Genomic DNA, 19,309 nt, shown 5'->3' with positions numbered 1-19,309 from the left:
ACATCCAGAGTTTTCTTCTCCAGGTCGTCCACACTGAAGAGTTTTCTCCAACCCGTCTGCAGTTCCTGGTGTAAAAACACAAATGCAAGAACAAGTTTTCATGCCCAAGAACTTCCTGGAACCAAAGTCTAGTTTTAAAAACATAGAAAATGACAACAATGAAAAACCCAACCAAAACAAAGCAAAAAACAGAGACTCCCTTTTCACCCAGAGATTTCTTTTGGTGGGTCACTGGGATACAGTAATTTGCTGAACCGAGAGAAAAGGAGAGATTTTCAAGGCCAGTCCCCTTCTCTTCTTCATGAAGGAATTAAAATCTCCAAACATCTATGCTCTGTGGTGGGACAAGATTTATGTTGAGGAATCGTCTGAGGAATCCGAGCAGTCCCAGCTTGAAAACAAAGTGGTAGAGGAATATTTTTTCATTTATCAACCTTGAGTTTTTTCCTTTCAGTGGAACTTCCCCCTGCTGATGTTCGCTTGGAAAATTGCTCCGGCTCTTTGCTGTGGCAATACAGTAGTTATTAAGCCTGCAGAACAAACGCCGCTCAGCGCGCTCTACATGGGAGCCCTCATCAAGGAGGTAAGGGAAACCGCCTTTAGGAGTGACTCCCACTCCCCTTGTGGCTGGGGCCTACTGGGGCATATCCGATTTAATGTGCTTCATCAGCTTTCACAAGCCACATTTCCTCCAATTCTGTTTTGTTAGGCTGGCTTTCCGCCGGGAGTCATCAATATTTTGCCAGGATACGGGCCAACGGCTGGGGCAGCAATAGCGTCTCACGTTGGCGTAGACAAGATTGCGTTCACAGGGTCAACGGAGGTAGGTACCCGAGAAGCCGTGGCGGGGGGAACAGTCCTGCGAGTGAGCAGAGGGTTGGAAAGAAAGCAGAACGTGTTATTGGTAGAGGCGGGACACTGAAAGAGCAGTGAGTGCCCAGACCCTCAGAGGGGGCGGCATGGGTGCCACAGCCAGAACCCTCGAGACTGTGGAAGTCAAGCTGTGCGTTGTCCTTTAGTGGAGCCGGTCTCGAAGTGTTTATCGTGATGCCATCTGTGGAAAACCTGTCCCGGGGGGAAAAAAAGACAAAAAAAACCCACCCTATTATGTTTTGAAATAAAAGGAACACTTCCCAGAGGCAAAAAAGAAACAAACAAACAAAATCAATCCCAGAAGCTGGGGTTCTAAACACTTTTCTGAGTCAAGGACATTAATGGCAGAAGCAGGTTAAGAAGCTGGAAATCCAGACTCCTCTGTACTGGAGATGAAAACGGAAACACAGCTCTCTCTCCTCACTCTTTCACCAGATCCTGTGGATGCAGCTGGTATCTAACTATGCCCTTGAGCTGTAATGATGAGAAAGAGTGGGGGTCAGCAGACTTCTCCGGGAAAGGCCGGAGAGTAAATGTTGGAGACCCTGCAGTACTCTTGTTTCTGCTGCGACTACTCCACTCTGCCCTCGTGAACTAGGAGGCCATGGCCAGGGGGAAGGTACTAGCCAAGTGTGGCCACAGGCCCACTGGACTTTGTTTATAGACACTAAAATTTGAATGTCATATAATTTTTTCACATCCCAAAATATTCATCTTCTTTTGATTCTCCTGTCCCCCCAGACAATAACAGGTTTTAGTTTGCAGGACATAGTGAAATAGACGGTAGGCCAAATTTGGCTCATGGGCCATTGTTTATTGACCCTTGATAAAGAATTGGAAGTCCACTTAGAAAGATGTATTCTGAAGGCTACTCTAAATGTCTTGTATTCAGGTAACAGAGATGATAAAAAGAAGGTCTGATTCATTGTTTCAAGTAGAACTTCACAGATGACCTCCACATTGAACAAAGGATGTTGGCACATCCAGAACAGAGCTGCATCCCAGAAATAAAATGAGCAACATTTGTAACTTAAAATTTGCTATTAGCCCCTTTTAAAAAGTTTCAAAACAAGTGGAAGTAATTTTAACAATGTCTGTTATTTAATCCAGTATTGCCAAAATAATATTTCAACTCAGGATCAATGGAACAAGTCATTGTCCCAGAATTTTACATTCTCTTTTCAATACAAAGTCTTTGAAATCTGACATGTAGTTTGCGTTTGCAGCACGTGTCCATGCAGACCAGCCCCTTTGTGAGTCTCTGCAGCTGCCCAGAGGCTAGGGACTCCCACACCCCACCACGTGGGCTGGAAGGGCTTGACTATATCAGTGGATGCAATTAAGGATACTTAAGTTGACTCATGTTAAAAAGTTTCATAAGAGATTGGTAAATAAACCTGAGTGTTAATTTATAGTTAGAGATTCTTGAGTTTTATGTTCGTAAAGAGTTAATCTTGTTTCCAAACCTCTTATTCTAGTTGTACTTGTTACAGTAATTTGCAGTTTTAATGAAATATATAAACCAAAACATGGGTGTGAAAGGAAATTATAGCTCCTATTGAAACTGAGTCCGGTGCTTTGAAAAGATTTGCTAAGGGCTAGATGCCTAAAAAACTGCAATCAACGAGGAGTGGGCAAGACAATTATAAGAACTTGGGGGAAAGCATAAAGCTAGATAGAATGTGCACCTGGCTGGCTTTGCAAATATTTTTAAGTCTTCACTCCACTTTAAAGAAACTGAAACCAGAAATCTTAAACAGTATTTTAGGGGAAGTTTCATCAGAAAGGAAAGGTAAACCCATAATTAAAGAAAAGACCTTGGTTCCACATCCAAAGACAAGAATGAATGTACATATTTTTTAAATTAAAATGAGATATTTAAGGATCTTTCCTTGCTTTAACTTTTTTTCCAAAATTAACCAGTCACAGGGCACCTGCGTGGTTCAGTTGGTTAAACCTTTGACTCTTGATTTCTAAGCCTTTGACTCTTTTTTTTTTTTAAAGATTTTATTTGACAGAGAGAGAAGTCACAAGTAGGCAGAGAAGCAGGCAGAGAGAGGGGGGGAAGCAGGCTCCAGGCTGAGCAGAGAGCCTGACTCGGGGCTCGATCCCAGGACCCTGAGATCATAACCTGAGCTGAAGGCAGAGGCTTTAGCCCACTGAGCCACCCAGGCACCCCTAAGCCTTCAACTCTTGACTTTGGCTCACGTCATGATCTCAGGGTCGTGAGATCTAGTCCCGCATCCAGCTCCGTGCTAGGTATGGAGCCTGCTTAAGATTTTCTCTCTCCCTCCCTCTCTCTCTCCTCTCTCTGCTCCTCCCACACTTGTATACATGCTCCCTCCTCAAAAATAAATCAATTAATTAAATTAACCAGTCAGTGGTTCAGATTGAGCCTGTTAAGGGCTTCCTGCCATACAATATCTTTTTTAATAAAAATGAGATCACAATATGTAAAATGAGATATAGCACCTTATATGTCAGTACTTACAGATCTTCTTCATTTATTTCATAGTTGAATAGCATACTCTTGGATCACTGAATCATAGTTCAATTAAAACACTTGGGCTGTTTCCATAGTTTGGCTATTGTAGATAATGCCAATATAGATAATCATGTAGGGGTGCGCATATCCCTTCAAATCAGTATTTTTGTACTCTGTGGGTAAATACCTAGTAGTGAAATTGCTGGGTCAAGGGTAGCTCTATTTTTTATTTTAAAGACTTTATTTATTTATTTGACAGACAGAGATCACAAGTAGGCAGAGAGGCAGGCAGAGAGAGAGAGGGAAGCAGGCTCCCTGCCGAGCAGAGAGCCCGATGTGGGGCTCGATCCCAGGACCCTGGGATCATGACCTGAGCCGAAGGCAGAGGCTTTAACCCACTGAACCACCCAGGTGCCCCAAGGGTAGCTCTATCTTTAACCTTTTGAGGAATCTTCATACTGTTTTCCAGAGTGGCTGTACCAACTTGCATTCCCACCAACAGTGTAAGAGGACTCCCCTTCCTCTTCATCCTTGCCAACACCTGTTGTTTCCCCTGTTGTTAATTTTAGCCATTCTGACTGGTGTGAGGTGGTATCTCACTGTGGTTTTGATTTATATTGCCCTGATGATCAGTGATATTGACTAAGTATTTTTTTATAAGTGAGTGTTCAGTTAGTCCAACACTATTTATTAAATAATCTCATCTATCCTTTTGCAGCTAATTTGAATATAACATTAACATTATATGATAAATTTCCATATAAACATGTTTTTGTTTTAGGACTCAAAATTTTATTTGTCTCTTCTTTCACTAATGCCAGATTGCTTCAATTACTAGGTTTTAAAAAATGTTGCAATAGGGGCTCTCGGGTGGCTCAGTTGGTTAAGTGTCCAGCTCTTGGGTTTGGCTCAGGTCATGCTCTCAGTGTCCTGGGATCCAGCCCCACTTTGGGCTCCCCACTCAGTGGGGAGTCTGCTTCCCCTCTCTCTTTCCTCCTGCCCCTCCTTCTGCTCGTGCTCTCTCTCTCTTTTGCTCTACAATAAATAAATTAGTCTTTTAAAAAAGATGTTTCAAGATGGCAGGCAAGGCACCCTTTTATTTGGTTTTCAAAACCTTTCAGCTATTCTTGTCCATCCTTTCAGCTAAAATTTCAAATTGATTTTCTAAATACTTTGCCTTCCTCCTAAAAACTCTGGGAATTTTGACTGGTGTTACATTATCTGTCTGTACTAAATCAGGGTGAGTGCTTTCTGTGCAAGACTGACTTCTTGTCCAGGAGCACCATGCAAATCTCTTCATTTACGTGTCAGTCCCATAGGTTTTTTGAAGTCACAATGTCATGTATTGGCAAGTTATATTGACGGGTGACCCAGTCATTCAGGCTGGTCGTTGTTCTTTATCCAATCTCATGAACTCTCATCCTATGTATTCCCAGCTTAGCATTCAGCCAGAGACTCAAGGGGAACCCCTTGCCAATTTCCGGACCTCCTTCTCTCCGTCTGGTACTAAGCCCCTTGCCTTTAAGCCACCGCAGCCTCTGTGAACTCCAGTCTTTTTCCTCAGTTTAGTGAGACCACCCTGTTCTACTTTGATCTTCCCATCCCATGCTGCAGTCGAGAAAGTCTTTTGCCAAAGAGCTCTTCCCTTATTCATTTCTCTCACTTCTAGGATCACAGTCCCATACTGCCCGCTGACCAGTTTGAAGAAAGCTGTTTCACTTAGTTTTCTAGTTGTTCACAGTGGGAAGCCAATTTCAGGGCCATTATTCCATCATGACCAGAAGCAGAAGCCTTTGTGGCATCTTCTGATTAATTTTGATACTGTTCTTTGATTTCTTTCTTAAGATTTTAGGCAGATCACTAATTCCCATAGTTTGTCCTTGTCCTCATTGCCTCAAATTGGATGGATCACTGTCAGCAAGCTTATAAATTTATTTAATTTCTGGCCATATACGGAGGTTTTAGGGAGGCATTCTCTTTGGAGTCTATCTTGGGCATTCTTCTCACTACCTCAAATAGTATCTGATGTGTAGTCAACATGCATTATAAATATTTGTTAGCCCCATGAAGGAGGAAGGACTGCATTGGGCGGGGTGAGGGGGGGTGGGGGCTAGATCTCAGAGCTAGAGGCGATGATTATGCTAGGCTCAGCACAAGGGTACCTACCATCGGCCACCATACAACACTATCACGATGTCATTAGTTCAAGATATTTAAGTTTAAATGAAAAGCTACTTCATTCAGAGACAACAATATTTAAGAAAAAGATAATTCTACATCTTAATTCCACGGTTCATATTCACAACTGGTGGAAACGTAGGCCTGTCTCCCTTTTTTGTCTTGGGGGAGAATGAAATGGTGGCGATATGGGGACCAGTGGACACAAAGGCCTTGGAGGACAGTAACCCCAGGCACGAGGACCCTTGTAAGTAATGCGTTGCTTGATACTGGCAGATAAGCAACAAATACGGGAATTCGTTCCGTTCTCAGAATCATTTCCCAAACCTGATATTAAGGACCAGGACTTTCAAAAAGCTCAATCCGTGTTTTGCTGGGTTGTAAAATAGGACATTAGGTTTCACCGTTTGCCCCTCAAAAGCAAAGGTAGTTTTCAATTTTCTGTCATTTTAGACAGCTCTACTTTTCACAGGCATTGAAGTTCCAGAACTGTAGATTTTATGCTAAATCAGCGTGTATCCTTAACAGTCTTTTTGGAAGTGAAAAGCCTTATAGAGATGGGGTGAGGGGTAGGATGTATAGAGAAGTTGGTGTGTGTTTGATTTCCTAGTGCCCCGAACACTTGGTAGAGGGAACCAACACTGGACAGCAGATGTTCAGTGACTGCGAAACACAGAATCCCAGTGTTCTAGTGGGAGTAGTTCACATTCAAAGGACGCAAAGATGTGCCAGAGTTAGGTAAAATATTAGGTTTAATCCTGTACCTATTCCTCATAAATCATCTTTCCACTCCTTAGAGTATGTTACTCTCCCCTTTCTTCAGGCCGGATTAATCTCTATCTCTGTCCAGTGGCTTCTCATAACCCAAAGTTAATCACTGAGCCAAACCATCAGTAATCAGTCCAGTCAGTCTCATGATCACAAAGACCTCCCCATAGACTCTTTACCTTAGTTTAAGAATTTTAGAGCTTTAATGTCGTTCAGCTTGAGTTAATTTCTTTCAGTCCTTTATTGAGAGCCTCTTAAAGGGAAATAAAGTCCTCCTCTTTTGCTAAATGAGAGCTTGAAAGAACACTGCATCATAACTCCATACTTTGCCTCTTTAAAAAAACCAAAGGGGAAAAAAAAATAAAAAATAAATAAAAAATAAAAAATAAAAATAAAAAAACCAAAGGGGGTAAAAACAAAACAAAACAAAACAACGAGATCACTTTTTCGGTAAGAAATTCCAAGCACAGTCTTCAAGTCACATTAAAGGCAATCAAGATTAAATAAGATATGTTAGATCCATATCAGAAAACTAGGCATAATTTCAGCCTCTTTAATAGTGGTGTGGATTTGTTCACAGTACGTGTGATTATTTTATCCTTCTAGCCCTCGAATGCCTACCTGGAAATAAGGGATGAAAGTATCTAATTCATGGATTGTGAAGACATAATAAGCTAACATATGTAACGTGTTTAGGACAGGGCCTGATTCTTAGTAAAGTACCAGTAAATATTAGCTGTCATTGTTTTCTATTTGTTTTTAAATGAAATTTATAGAAGAATTTATCCTTGGGAAAGTGGGTAGAATAGAAGGGGCTGGATTCAACCAACCTGGGGTCAAGTTCCAAATTTCCCGCTATGTGACCTTTGGCAAATTATTTAGTCTTTCTGACCCCTCATTTCTTCATCTAGTAAGAGGGGCTATGAGTAACTCCTAATTCCTGCTGTCCTCTGGTGGTTTTACTTTCCATTTGTTTTAGGGCTTTTATAAATAGTTTACAAATATTTTTGTTTTCTAATAAATGTGGGGGTGTTTTTGTTATTCTATTTTACTTTTTTGAAAGATTGCCCAGGTACTTGCTTAGATAAACTGATTGTAAATCTCCCCCTCTTTTTTTAAGTGGCATAGTGTACTTGATTTAGAGAGTGTGCTAGAAGAGGACACTTGGTACCTATTAAGGAACCTTGTGTATGATTCCGTTGTACCCTAGAGCGAACACCGCTCCCACAACCTGTGTTTGCTGGAACCAAATCCCAGCTCAGGGAGAATTTCTTTGCAGCAAAGTGTAACCTGGTTGCCATGTTCTCCAGTAGTTCTTCAAGGACTCCCTCACCTACGGGGATTGGGGAAGGGGTCGCAGCTGATGATGGAAGGGCTTGTTTAATGCAGATTCCTGGGTACCACCCAAGAGCCTCTAAGTCAGAACAACTGGAAACAAGGCCCAGGAATTCTCATTTTAATAAGTTTTTCTGGTGATTCTTATGTTCACTAACTTGTAGGAATCACTAGTTTATACATAGTTGGACTAGTTGGGTCATACTCCAAAACGTGTTCCGAGGCCTGGTTAAGAAAACAGCTACAACTCTGAGTTTGTTAACCTCTGCCAGAGAGAACATTTGTGCGAACTGACAGCTGTCACAGTGTCACTCTGTCTGTAAGTTCATTCCAGGGATCGTATCTCTTCTAAGCACCAGAAGGGGAAAAGGTGAATTCAGAATCAGTTTAGCACAGCTATCATATCCAAACCCTTCCCTACAGACTTCATAATTTCTCAAAAAGAAACAGCAAAAAGGGCCCATATTTTATTTTAGTGTGTGTGTGTGTATAGATAGATAGATAGATTTTTTTTTTTACTAACATATGTATTATTTGCTTCAGGGGTATAGGTCTGTGAATCGTCAGACTTACACATTTCACAGCACTCACCATAGCACATACCCTCCCCAATGTGCATCTCCCAGCCACCCTATCCCTTCCCTCTCCTCCTCTTCCCTCCAGCAACCCTCTGTTTCTTGAGATTAAGAGTCTCTTATGGTTTGTCTCCCTCCCCAGTCCCATCTTGTTTCATTTTTTTCCTCCCTTCCCCCCATGGCCCCCCAACCCGACTCTTAAATTTCTCATATCAGTGAGATCATATGATCATTGTCTTTCTCTGATTGACTTATTTCACTTAGCACAATACCCTCTAGCTCCATCCACGTCATTGCAAATGTCATGATTTTGTGTTTTTTGATGGCTGCATAGTATTCCATTGTATATATACACCACATCTTCTTTATCCATTCATCTGTTGATGGTCATCTATGTTCTTTCCATAGTTTGGCTATTGTGGACATTGATGCTATAAACACTAGGGTGCAGGTGCCCTTTCAGATCACTACATTTGTATCTTTGGGGTAAATAAATACCCAGTAGTGCAATTGCTAGGTCGTAAGGTAGCTCTGTTTCAACTTTTTGAGGAACCTCCATGCTGTTCTCCAAAGTGGCTGCACCAGTTTGCATTCCCACCAACAGTGTAGGAGGGTTCCCCTTTCTCTGCATCCTTGCCAACATCTGCAGTTTCCTGACTGGCTAAAATGCCATTCTGACTGGTGTGAGATGGTATCTCACTGTGGTTTTGATTTGTACAAAGGGCGCATATTTTAAAGTCTACAAACTTTTCCAAAAGCTCACACATACTACAGAACTATGCAGCATTGGTTATCAGGGAAACCCTGGCGGAACATGGGGGTACTCATTGCCAGTTCTGCTGTGATTACATTTCTCCGAAGAAGCCGACACTCACACAGTGCCCCTGTAAAGAGCTAAGACTTCTCTTATTTCCACAAGCTACACCTCAGGAACAAGCGCCACAGCAAGTCCTCTGCCACAGCAAGTCCTCTGCCACTTCGTCTGTGTGTAGCTAATGACACTCCTCATCTTCCCCTCCCTAGATCCTGGAGCAGCCCTGGAGCCCCGAAAGGCCTGCATGGGCTTGCCAGTTCCCCAAGAGAAAAGACTTTGATAATCTTAGAACTTAGAGTCCCCTTTCATCCGGTTAACATTGGGACTCTCTACTATGTGCTGGGCCCCAGTAAAGATGCCCTTATGTCACTTCTTGTTTGACAAATGACCTTGGGTTTCCCCTAGCACAGAGAGCTGAAGATCCCCCGAGTTCTTCATGAGCTTCCTCCTCCCTCTCTTCGCTAGTTCTTCTGTGCTTCAGGCCTGTTCTGCAGAGGGTTCTCCGGGCTTAGCACAGCTCCAAGGTCATGGTATTATCCTATGTAACCCCTGCAGAGGTGGTTCAATGGAGCCCAGAGAATCAGCTGATGGATTCATTAAAAACTTTACACTCCAGGCTTAGCTGATCAGATTTTCTTCTTACAAACAATTTCTTTTGCCCTTCTCTGCATAAAAGCACTATTCCTCAGGGAGGGTACAAGGTTCATTTCAGTCATTCACTGATAACTATTGGTTTCTGAACTTGGGATTAACTAATTAAAGGTAGTTAATGCCAAGTTCAGAAACCGATAGTTATGACTGACATGCTCCAACTCTTCTTTCCTATAAGACCTTCAGTACAAAAGATTTTTCACCTGGAATAACATAATCAGTCCCTTTAATGTTTCATTTATCAATATGAGATAATCCAATGAGGGAGTCAACACAGTATGTCATTTAGAATATTTCCTTGGAATAGTTCACTCTAATTATTGACCTCTTTTTGGAGCTTAGACTTCTGCTTTCTAACTGCAGAGTGGACACCTCCACCTGGATGTCCAGACTCCTCCAGGTCATGGACAGGTCGGTTCATGACCTGGCCCTGCACCTTCCCCTATCTGCAGCCTTCCCAGACCACCTGCAGAGCCCTGCATGTGCCGTGCCTTTCTGTTCTGTGACCTTGCCCCTTCCACATGCTGCTTCTGCTTTCGGAGCACCCTCCTTTCTGTTACCTGCCCTGCAAGCCCTTGGCGCAATGGTTCTGTTCTACTATCCATACAAGTAAATGAGAACTGGTCTACTTCTCTAGTGAGTGTGGTGCTTCGTTCTTACTGAGTCTGATTATCTCAGATGTTGCCACTTTCTAGTTCTTTTGCCCTCTGATCTGTTCTTTATTTTCACCACCTTTGGGTTTCCCTTAAGTTTCTTTTCTTTCTCATCACTTCTTCTCTCTCCCTGTCAAGCTCAAATTGTCTTAAAATTTAATTGATTTATTCCTAATGCATTTTACTTTAATTAAAACCATCAAATCGTATTTTAAATAACCAAGTAAACTCAATATAATTTCCCCAACAACAGTCCAAAAAGGAAAACAAAAAGATGAATGGCATAATTACTCTGATAAAGTAACCCTTTCATTGTTTAATATGTCTTTATTGACAGCTTTATTGGGGTGTAATTGATATATAGTAAATTGTACAATTTGATATGTCTTGGTGTATGTACCTACCCATGAAACCCTTACCACGTTCAGATAGCAAATACATCCATCACCCTTGGAAGTTTCCTGCTGGCCCATTGCTCGCTCTCTCCTCTCTCCCTCCACTCCCTTCCCATTCCCAGGCACTGATCTGCTTTTTCTCATTGCAGATCATTTGCATTTTTTTGAATTTCATATAAATAGAAACACACTGTGTGTACCCTTCTGTCTGGTTGTTCTTACTCACACATTAATTTTGAAATCCATCCTTGTTGTGTATCTCAGTAATTCATTCCTCCTTATTGCTGAGCCATATTCCATTTTATGGATATATCACAATTTGTTCATCCGTTCAGCTGTTGGTGGACATTTAGGTGGTTTCTAGTTTGGAACTATTATCAATAAAAGTTCCTATGAACATTTCATGTGCAAGTTTTTGTGCATCTGTGTGTGTGTGTACTACCTAGAAATGGAATGGCTGGATCCTATGGTAGATTAAGAAACTGCCAAACAGTTTTCCAAAGTGGTTGTACCATTACAGTCCTTCCAGCAATATATAATATTTCTAGCTCCCCTACATCTTCTCCAGCATTTGGTATGGCTGGTCTTTTTAATTTTAGCCATTCTAATAAATGTGTAGTATTATCTCAACATAGTGGGGATTTTTAAAAATTTTTTAATTTTATTTTATTTTTTCAGTGTTCCAAGATCCGTTGTTTATGCACCATACCCAGTGCTCCATGCAATACATGCCTTCTTTAATACCCACCACCAGGCTCACCCATCTCCCCACCCCCTACCCCTCCAGAACCTCAGTTTGTTTCTCAGAGTCCACAGTCTCTCATGGTTCATCTCCCCCTCCGATTTCCCCCAATTCACTTAATCCTTTCCTTCTCCTAATGTCCTCCATGTTATTCCTTATGCTCCACCAGTAAGTGAAACCATATGATAACTGACTTTCTCTGCTTGATTTATTTCACTCAGCATAATCTCCTACAGTCCCGTCCATGTTGCTACAAAAGTTAGGTATTCATCCTTTCTGATGGAGGCATAATATTCCATTGTATATATGGACCATATCTTCTTTATCCGTTCATCTGTTGAAGGGCATCTTGGCTCTTTCCACCGTTTGGTGATTGTGGCCGTTGCTGCTATGAACATTGGGGTACACTTATGGCCCTTCTTTTCACTACATCTGTATCTTCGGGGTAATATATATATATATATATATGTGTGTGTATATATATATATATATATCTTGAAAACTTTTGACTATGCACCACATTTTAAGTTTTTTAAAATTATAGAAGCCCATTTAAAAACATTTTGCTATGAATTTATTCCATAAATATATAATTAGTACCAAATTCCACCTGTTCATTAGCTCCCTGAGTCTGTTTTCTATGAAATGGGGAGAGTGACATCTACTTTATGAAGTGGTTGTGAGCATTAAACTAGACAACACCTGCAGAAGATCCTGTTAATATGGTAACCCCATTACTAGCTTACAAGTCATTCTTCTGGACTGTGGGTTGAAATCAGACATTGTACGTATTAATTATCCTTAACGATGTTTGAAATTAGGTAATAATCAGTTCATACCTTGTCATGAGATAGATCAATGTAGCATACCATGTGACATAATTGGAAGTAGGTTCCTTCAGTTTTAAAAAAAAAAATTTATTTAAATATTTTATGGATCTCAGTGTATCAGTTGAGGGTCTTTCTCCTTATTCTTAGGATCCTATCACCTGTGTATGTGTGTGCGTTATATATAGGTAGTTGATTTTATGTGGTGTTTCCATTGCACATGTTTTACTTTTGGATTCTGGCCCTCCTCCTTATAATGTTAGTTTCTGAAGCAGAGGAGCTGAAACACTGAGTGCAGACATATTGACAGCTTTAGTCCTGCCATAGAGTAAAGCACCTGCTTTGCGGATGGAGAACCTGAAAGACAGGCTGTTTCCCATTCTTACTCTTTATGTGTTAGCCCCCATTTTAAGAATTCAGTTTATTTAAACTAAAACAAAAGCAATTCACCCTTTTCTCCCACTCCCCACCCCCTGCTTTTGGCAGTCACCCATCTGGTCTCTGTATCTATGAATTTGGTATATATACATACATCTACATCTACATCTACATATACGTATACATACACACCACACACATATGTTGTGTGTATATATATGTACATACATATCCATATATACACACACACATCTAATATTTCTTTCTCTAGATGGCAAGCATTATATGTTTGTATGTGTATATATATGTATATAGATACATATATATACATATATATACATATATATGTGTATATATACATACATATAAAATAGTTATTTTAGATTCCACGTATAAGAGAACTCATATAGTATTTGTCTCTCTCTGATTTATTTCACTTAACATAATGCCCTTAAAGTTCATCCATGTTGTCAGAGAGAGCAAGAGTTTGTTATTTTTATGGCTGAATATTATTCCATTATTCACATATATCCACAATCATCCACTGATAGACACATAGGATTTTTCCATATTTTAGCTATAGTAAAGAAGGCTGCAGTGAGGGTGCAGATACATGTTTTCCAGTTAGTGTTTTTGTTTTCTTCAGATAAGTACCCAGAAGTGGGATTGTTGGATCATACGGTAGTTCTATCTTTAATTTTTTTAGGAATCTCCAAACTGTTTTTCATAATGGTTGCACCAATTTATAGTCCCACCAAGAGTGCCTAAGGGTTTCCATTGCTCCATGTCCTTGCCAACACTTGTTATGTCTAGTATTTTTGATTCTAGCCATTCTGATAGGTGTGAAGTGATATCCCATTTTGGATTTGATTTGTGTTTCCCTCTTAATGAGTGATATTGAGCATCTTTTCATGTGTGTGTTGGTCATCTGTATGTCTTCTTTGATGAAGTGTGTTTTAATCTTTATCCACTTTTTACTGTTTTGTTGTTTTATTTGTTTTATTGTTGAATTTTAAAAGTTCTTTGTGTATTCTGGATACAAGTCCATTGTGCTTTGCAAATATTTTCTCCTAGTCTTTGGCTTATCTTTTAGTTCTCTTAACAGTGTCTTTTGCAGAACAGAAGTTTTTAATTTTCATGACATCCAATTTGATTCATTAATTTTTTGATTTTATGGATCAGGCTTTCAGTTTCATGCCTAAGGAATTTTCACCTAACTTAACATCACAAATATATTCTCTTATGCTCCCTTCTAGAAATTTTATAGTTTCATGTTTAACATTTAGGTCTCTGATCTGTTTTTAGTTAATTTTTGTGCATGTTGTAAGGTGAAGAACTAAATTCTTTTTTTAAAAATTTATTTATTTATTTATTTTTAAAGATTTTATTTATTTATTTATTTATTTGACAGAGAGAGAGAGAGAGAGAGATCACAAGTTGGCAGAGAGGCAGGCAGAGGCGGAGGGGGAAGCAGGCTCCCTGCTGAGCAGAGAGCCCAATGCGGGGCTCAATCCCAAGACCCTGAGATCATGACCTGAGCCAAAGACAGAGAGGCTCAACCCACTGAGCCAACCAGGTGCCCCAGTCTTCTTTATTTTTTTTTTTTAAGTCGATAATAAGAGTTCCAGCACCATTTCTTGAAAAGACAGTTTTTTCCTGCTGAATTGGCTTTGTGCCTTTCCCAGGAAGCAGCTGTCCTTATTTGTATGGGTCTTTTTCTAGTTCTGCTCTGTTCTACTGATCATGTGTCTGTCCCTTCACCAATACCACACTATTTCCTTTCATTACTGTAACTTTATATAACATAGGAAATTCTTTATCTTAACAGGAGATCATTAAAAACTAAATATGTAACTTTCAAAGATGCAGATCTTCAATGGAGGGACCTGAGAGAGAGAGAGAGATGAGAATTTGAGAACGAGGATGAGGTGGAAGGTGGCCCTGTGAGGAGTTTTGCCCTTAGGAATACTCAGAGCAGTGCGCCAGCCCATTGCGGTGGACATGGAGCAAATTTCCCTGACTTCTTCCAACTCAGTCTCTATTTGCTCTTTCTCTCCCTGGAGAGGCTGGCATTCACTTGCAGGAGAACCACTCCACGGGCCTCTGGAGTATCTCCTAGTTTCTTCTCCAGAATGATATCACTGATAGACCATATAAGACCCGGGGGAGAAGCATCTGTCTAGAATATGAAGGCCAACTTACAATTACACATATTAATGGTGGTGGGTAGAGAACATTCACGGGCAAATCAAATGATCCCGTAATTCTCAAACTCCCTTTCAGCTTGCTTTCATCAGTTTTTTTTTTTTTTTTTTTTTTTACTTCTTTATTCATCTGTTGTTGTTTAACTTTGTAGCTCCTTGGGAAATTGTATAGATTCTTCCAGAGGAAACATGTCACTTCAATTCAGATTGGAACATGGCTCCTGGTCTGCTTACCCTAGGGAGAGGGGACTCACTGGGACATCACAGAATGTCTGCAGCAGTAACAAGAAGCTTATTTGAGGTGGCTCCTTTCCATTTTACTTTAGCAAAAGGGCTTTGAAAAACAAACAGTTCCTCAGATTAAAGACCGGATTAATTTCTCCTTATACAGCTAAGTACATAAGCGTTGCATGTAAATATTTAATAAGTGAATATAAAAGAGCTCTTATAAACACAGAGTCAATAAACAACCTCAAGCAAGGACAGGAAGGCAGTTTGCACTTTGCTTGGTGTGGTGTTTTCTTTATTCAATTAGATGAACAAACCATGATTTCATCATTAGTCAACAAGATAGTAGAGAGACCATCAAAGCAAACTACAGGAGAGTCCAGACTGATCCGTGCCAAGCAAATGTTTGTAGCTAACAGCTGTATTAGCACTGAGTCTCATTCACGCAGCCGGGGTTCTCCTCTCACTTCCTAAGTGAGAGGAATGTCATGTCGCACGGTGCGGTCGCCCTTGCTGCTGCTGGAGGCAGGAATTGGGGCAGCGCTCTCTCTCTCTCTCTCTCTCTCTCTGGCTCGCTGTCTCGTAGCCTCACCACCTCTCTGTTGGTGGGGGAGGCAGCCTGCTGGAGTTTTCACTCTTTTTTAAAAAAGTTAATGGGCCTCTTCCTAAGGGTGTATGAGTCCACGAGCAAACAAACCATCTAAAAACTTGAACCAAAAATACCAGTTCGATGGGTCAGTGCCTCTGGATATACAGGTTTTAAATTCTCCTTTTTTCCTTTTCTTAATACTTAAGTCAAAACTCTAGTACTGGAAAATTAAGAAAAAGTCTACTGTGGCCTCTGCCTGCTAGCCAAGATTGTTTATTTATTCTGCAGTAGGTCCGCCTCCTGGGAGCTGGGGATAATAATGAGCAGGTCCCAAAATGCCCAGCCCTTTATTCAACTCACCTGGTGAGTGGGAAATGTCATACCATTGACTTGAGTACTCCAGGTGTCTTCTTATCAAAGCAAACCAAGAAACCAAAATTTTGCCTTTTTTATTTATCTGAAATAGAAAGGGAGGATCCTGTGTAGTTAACAGACAGACGGCTAAGTGTACCAGACGGCTGATTTGGCCCGTCTGTTAGCTGGGTTGGGATTCTTGTCCTAGCACAGGGGACCTAACCCCCAGGAGGGCATCTGGAGAAGAGAAGCAGGAGCAGCAGAGAAGCAGGAGCAGCAGAAGATAAGAAACTGTAATGGGCAGGAAGGACCAGAGGTGTGGGATGGGCGTTCAGAGTCCGGGGGCTGGCTCCGCCTCTTCACAGGTGCCCATCAGCAAATCATTTCTGGACCTCCCAGAGTCACTTTTTTTTTTCAACTATGAAATGGGGGTAGTTTCACCTCACTGAAACATGGAGATTAAATAACGCTTATGACAACAAACAGCACACAGTATGTGCTTAGCAAACAGTAAGGTTGCACAACTAGAAAGGAGAAGAAATGAATGATGCAAGGTGAGAGACAAGTGTGGGAGAAATGCCCTTAAAGATTCTTGAATCTCTTGGTTCTCAACCCTAGCAGCGCATTAGAATGTTCTGGGACAGGGACACCTAGGTGGCACAGTCAGTTAACCATCTGACTCTTGGTTTGGGCTCAGGTCGTGATTTCAGTGTCCTAAGATCGAGCCCCATGTTGGGCTCCATGCCCAGTGAAGAGTCTGCTAGAGATCCTCTCTCCCTCTCCCCACTCTTGCTCATGTGCTCGCTCTCTTTCTCTCTCTCTCTAAAATAAATAAATCCATTAAAAAAAAAAAAGCAGCATGCTCTGGGGAACTTTTAAAAATAATTGGAGTAAAATAATCAGGATCTCTGAAGGGAGAGCCTAGTCATAGAAAAAATTTTTAAGTGCCGCAGGAACTGTTCAGCCAGTAGTAGATGAAGTCATCCACCCTTCATTAAAAAGATGAAATTTAAGCCAAAGATAAGTACAGGGAAGCCCAAGATTATTCTGTGAGTTGTAGTAGAATACAGCGACCTTGGACATAGGCATCCTATATTCTAGTCACTCACTTGTTTCCCTAAAGCCCTGCTAGTCTCTGATTTCTAGAGATCTCAAGAACAGGTGTCATATTCTGGTGCAGTTGCCCAACAAATCTTCCGTATGTGTGTCAGATAGATTGTCTCTCTGCTCACAAATTTGGTCTAGACGACAACTATTAGACAAGAACAGGGTGAGAGTTGTTTTGGATCAGAGGATCAGACTTTTAGGGAAGGTGGGTCTGGAAAGCTAGCTTTACAGCAGAAGTAGCAGAAGCAGGTCTGGAAAAAGGAGTTTATCAGAAAGCAAGGGGAAGAAGGGCATTTTAGGCAGATGAAGCAGCTTGTACAAAGAAAGGCAAGTGATTTCATGTGGCTGGAGAGGCCGGTGTGTGATGGTGGGGACTGGTGGTTAGTGACCGTATTGGTTTTCATAAGACGAGTTGGACAAAGTTTGGAAATTGCTGTTACACTGAAATTAAAGGAGCCGCTTAAATATCTTGGTCCTTTTACTTTCTGGTGGAAGTCTGAACAGACTGATTTGAGCTATTATTTCTAGATATTTCAGAAAGACAAGAAATAGCCAGTTATGCATATTTTCAGCATTCTTATTTCCATCATGGTCAGCCAGTAAGCACAATGAAAAATAAGAAAGGAGAGGAGGGAAAAAGCATAGAGTCAATCTGTTTGGGGTTTAAGAAATGAAAGTGTATTCCAAAAAGCAGGCATCTCCAACCAGTTTACTGAGATGTTTCTGTTTTGTTTTTTTTTAAGCATGGCATATCTCTGAGAAAGAATCCACCCTTATTAATACGTGTGATTATTAATAAAAAGAAATATTTCTAGAAAGCACTTATCTAATATAGACAATTCAGTAATTAATAAAAAGAGAAGTTTACCTAACTTCAGAAACTCTGTTCAGGAAGCAACATGGGAAAGAGCAAAGAGTGCACAGGAAGAAGGCCTTTCATGTGTTACTTTGTCCCATATAACAAACACTTTCCCTTGCAAAGCACCAAACTGCCTTTCCTTCCCTGGCTGTGCTGCCGTGAACGTGGTCCGGTCCGTTGTGGCTCTTCCAGGAATACTCCTAATATCAGTCTGGAAGCCTATTCAAAACAAGGGTGGAGTCAGAGTTGATGTGTGCCAGCACCCCTGCTGAGAGCTAGCCCAGGCCCATTACGTGTGGCGGAGCCCCTACTTCGCACCCTTGAGCCTCTTCGGGATACACAGATCCAGCGGACTACAGTGGTTGCAACGTTAAGAAACCACAGGGCAGGAACGGTGTCACTTGCTCTTTCATAATGAGCTCTGTGCAGGAAACTGGAAAAAAAATTCAGGTTGTCCCATCGTTCGGTGCAGCTGGGTACTTGCGTGAAAAGCTACTTCTGCTCCATAAGCAAGAAGAATGCAGAATTGTGGACGGACTCTCAGAACGAGCAGGGGCTCCAGGACCTCTCTGCGTCTTTTTAAACTCTTCCAGCCAACTCGAGTACCACGGACATTAACTGCTTGGCCTGTGCCTTCATTATGCCTGTGAAGGTGAAGAACCCGAGGTTCAAGGCCCCAGAGTGGCTTTCCCACGTTGCAGTAGGAGCTAGGAGCCAAGCCACAGTTGGGAGTACCTCGGTCTCCAGACTCCCTCGGGCCCCACTACAGTCCCAAGCCCGGAGTATGCTCATGATTCGACAGGTTGTTGGCCATAGGACAGGAGACGCTGCCTATTTTATGGGAATAGGACTTGATTTTATGCATCCTATTGACTTGACTCTTAACCCCTCCCAGAGCTTGTGTGTCTTGAAGCCCTGTTTGTGTCTCCAGGCTCTTCCGTCTTCTGACCAGGGGCCCACGTCCCCAGAGAACACCACTCACTGCTTTCCCGTCTGGGGAGGGCCAGTCAATCCCAGGCCTTGGCATGGTGCCTGTATTTCATTCTTTCTGAAATTGTCTAACCCCACAGACTGTAATTCTGGAAGCCTCTGTATTTTAGGCTCATTTGCACAGGACCTATCATATTCTGTAAGCTGACACGGAGTCAGTTCTCACTTGAACTCTTTGTTTTTAAGCATTACTTTGCCCTATTAAGGATCTCCTGCCTTGGAGTTGTGTCTGTTCTCTCCACCATCTCTTTTCCCTTCTTGGGAGTGATCATGAGGAGGGTCTCCCATCTATGGTCATTTAACC

The 19,309-nt window shown here is 41.5% G+C and overlaps 1 protein-coding gene across 1 annotated transcript in view; it reads left to right on the top strand.

Moving 5' to 3' along the window:
* ALDH1A2 (aldehyde dehydrogenase 1 family member A2) overlaps positions 1-19,309 on the top strand; it is a gene marked incomplete at its 5' end in the record, with an annotated part of 93,020 nt that overhangs the window by 55,969 nt on the left and 17,742 nt on the right. Inside the window, 2 exons of the mRNA XM_080808686.1 lie at positions 455-583; positions 710-823. Of these exons, the coding sequence (XP_080664812.1) occupies positions 455-583; positions 710-823 (243 nt within the window). The remainder of the gene's footprint in view (positions 1-454; positions 584-709; positions 824-19,309) is intronic.

The sequence above is a fragment of the Martes martes genome, assembly GCF_963455335.1.
Source record: "Martes martes genome assembly, chromosome: 7".
NCBI lineage: Eukaryota > Metazoa > Chordata > Mammalia > Carnivora > Mustelidae > Martes > Martes martes.
The sequence above is the reverse complement of the archived record's forward strand: the minus strand, read 5'-3'. Positions and strand labels throughout refer to the sequence as shown.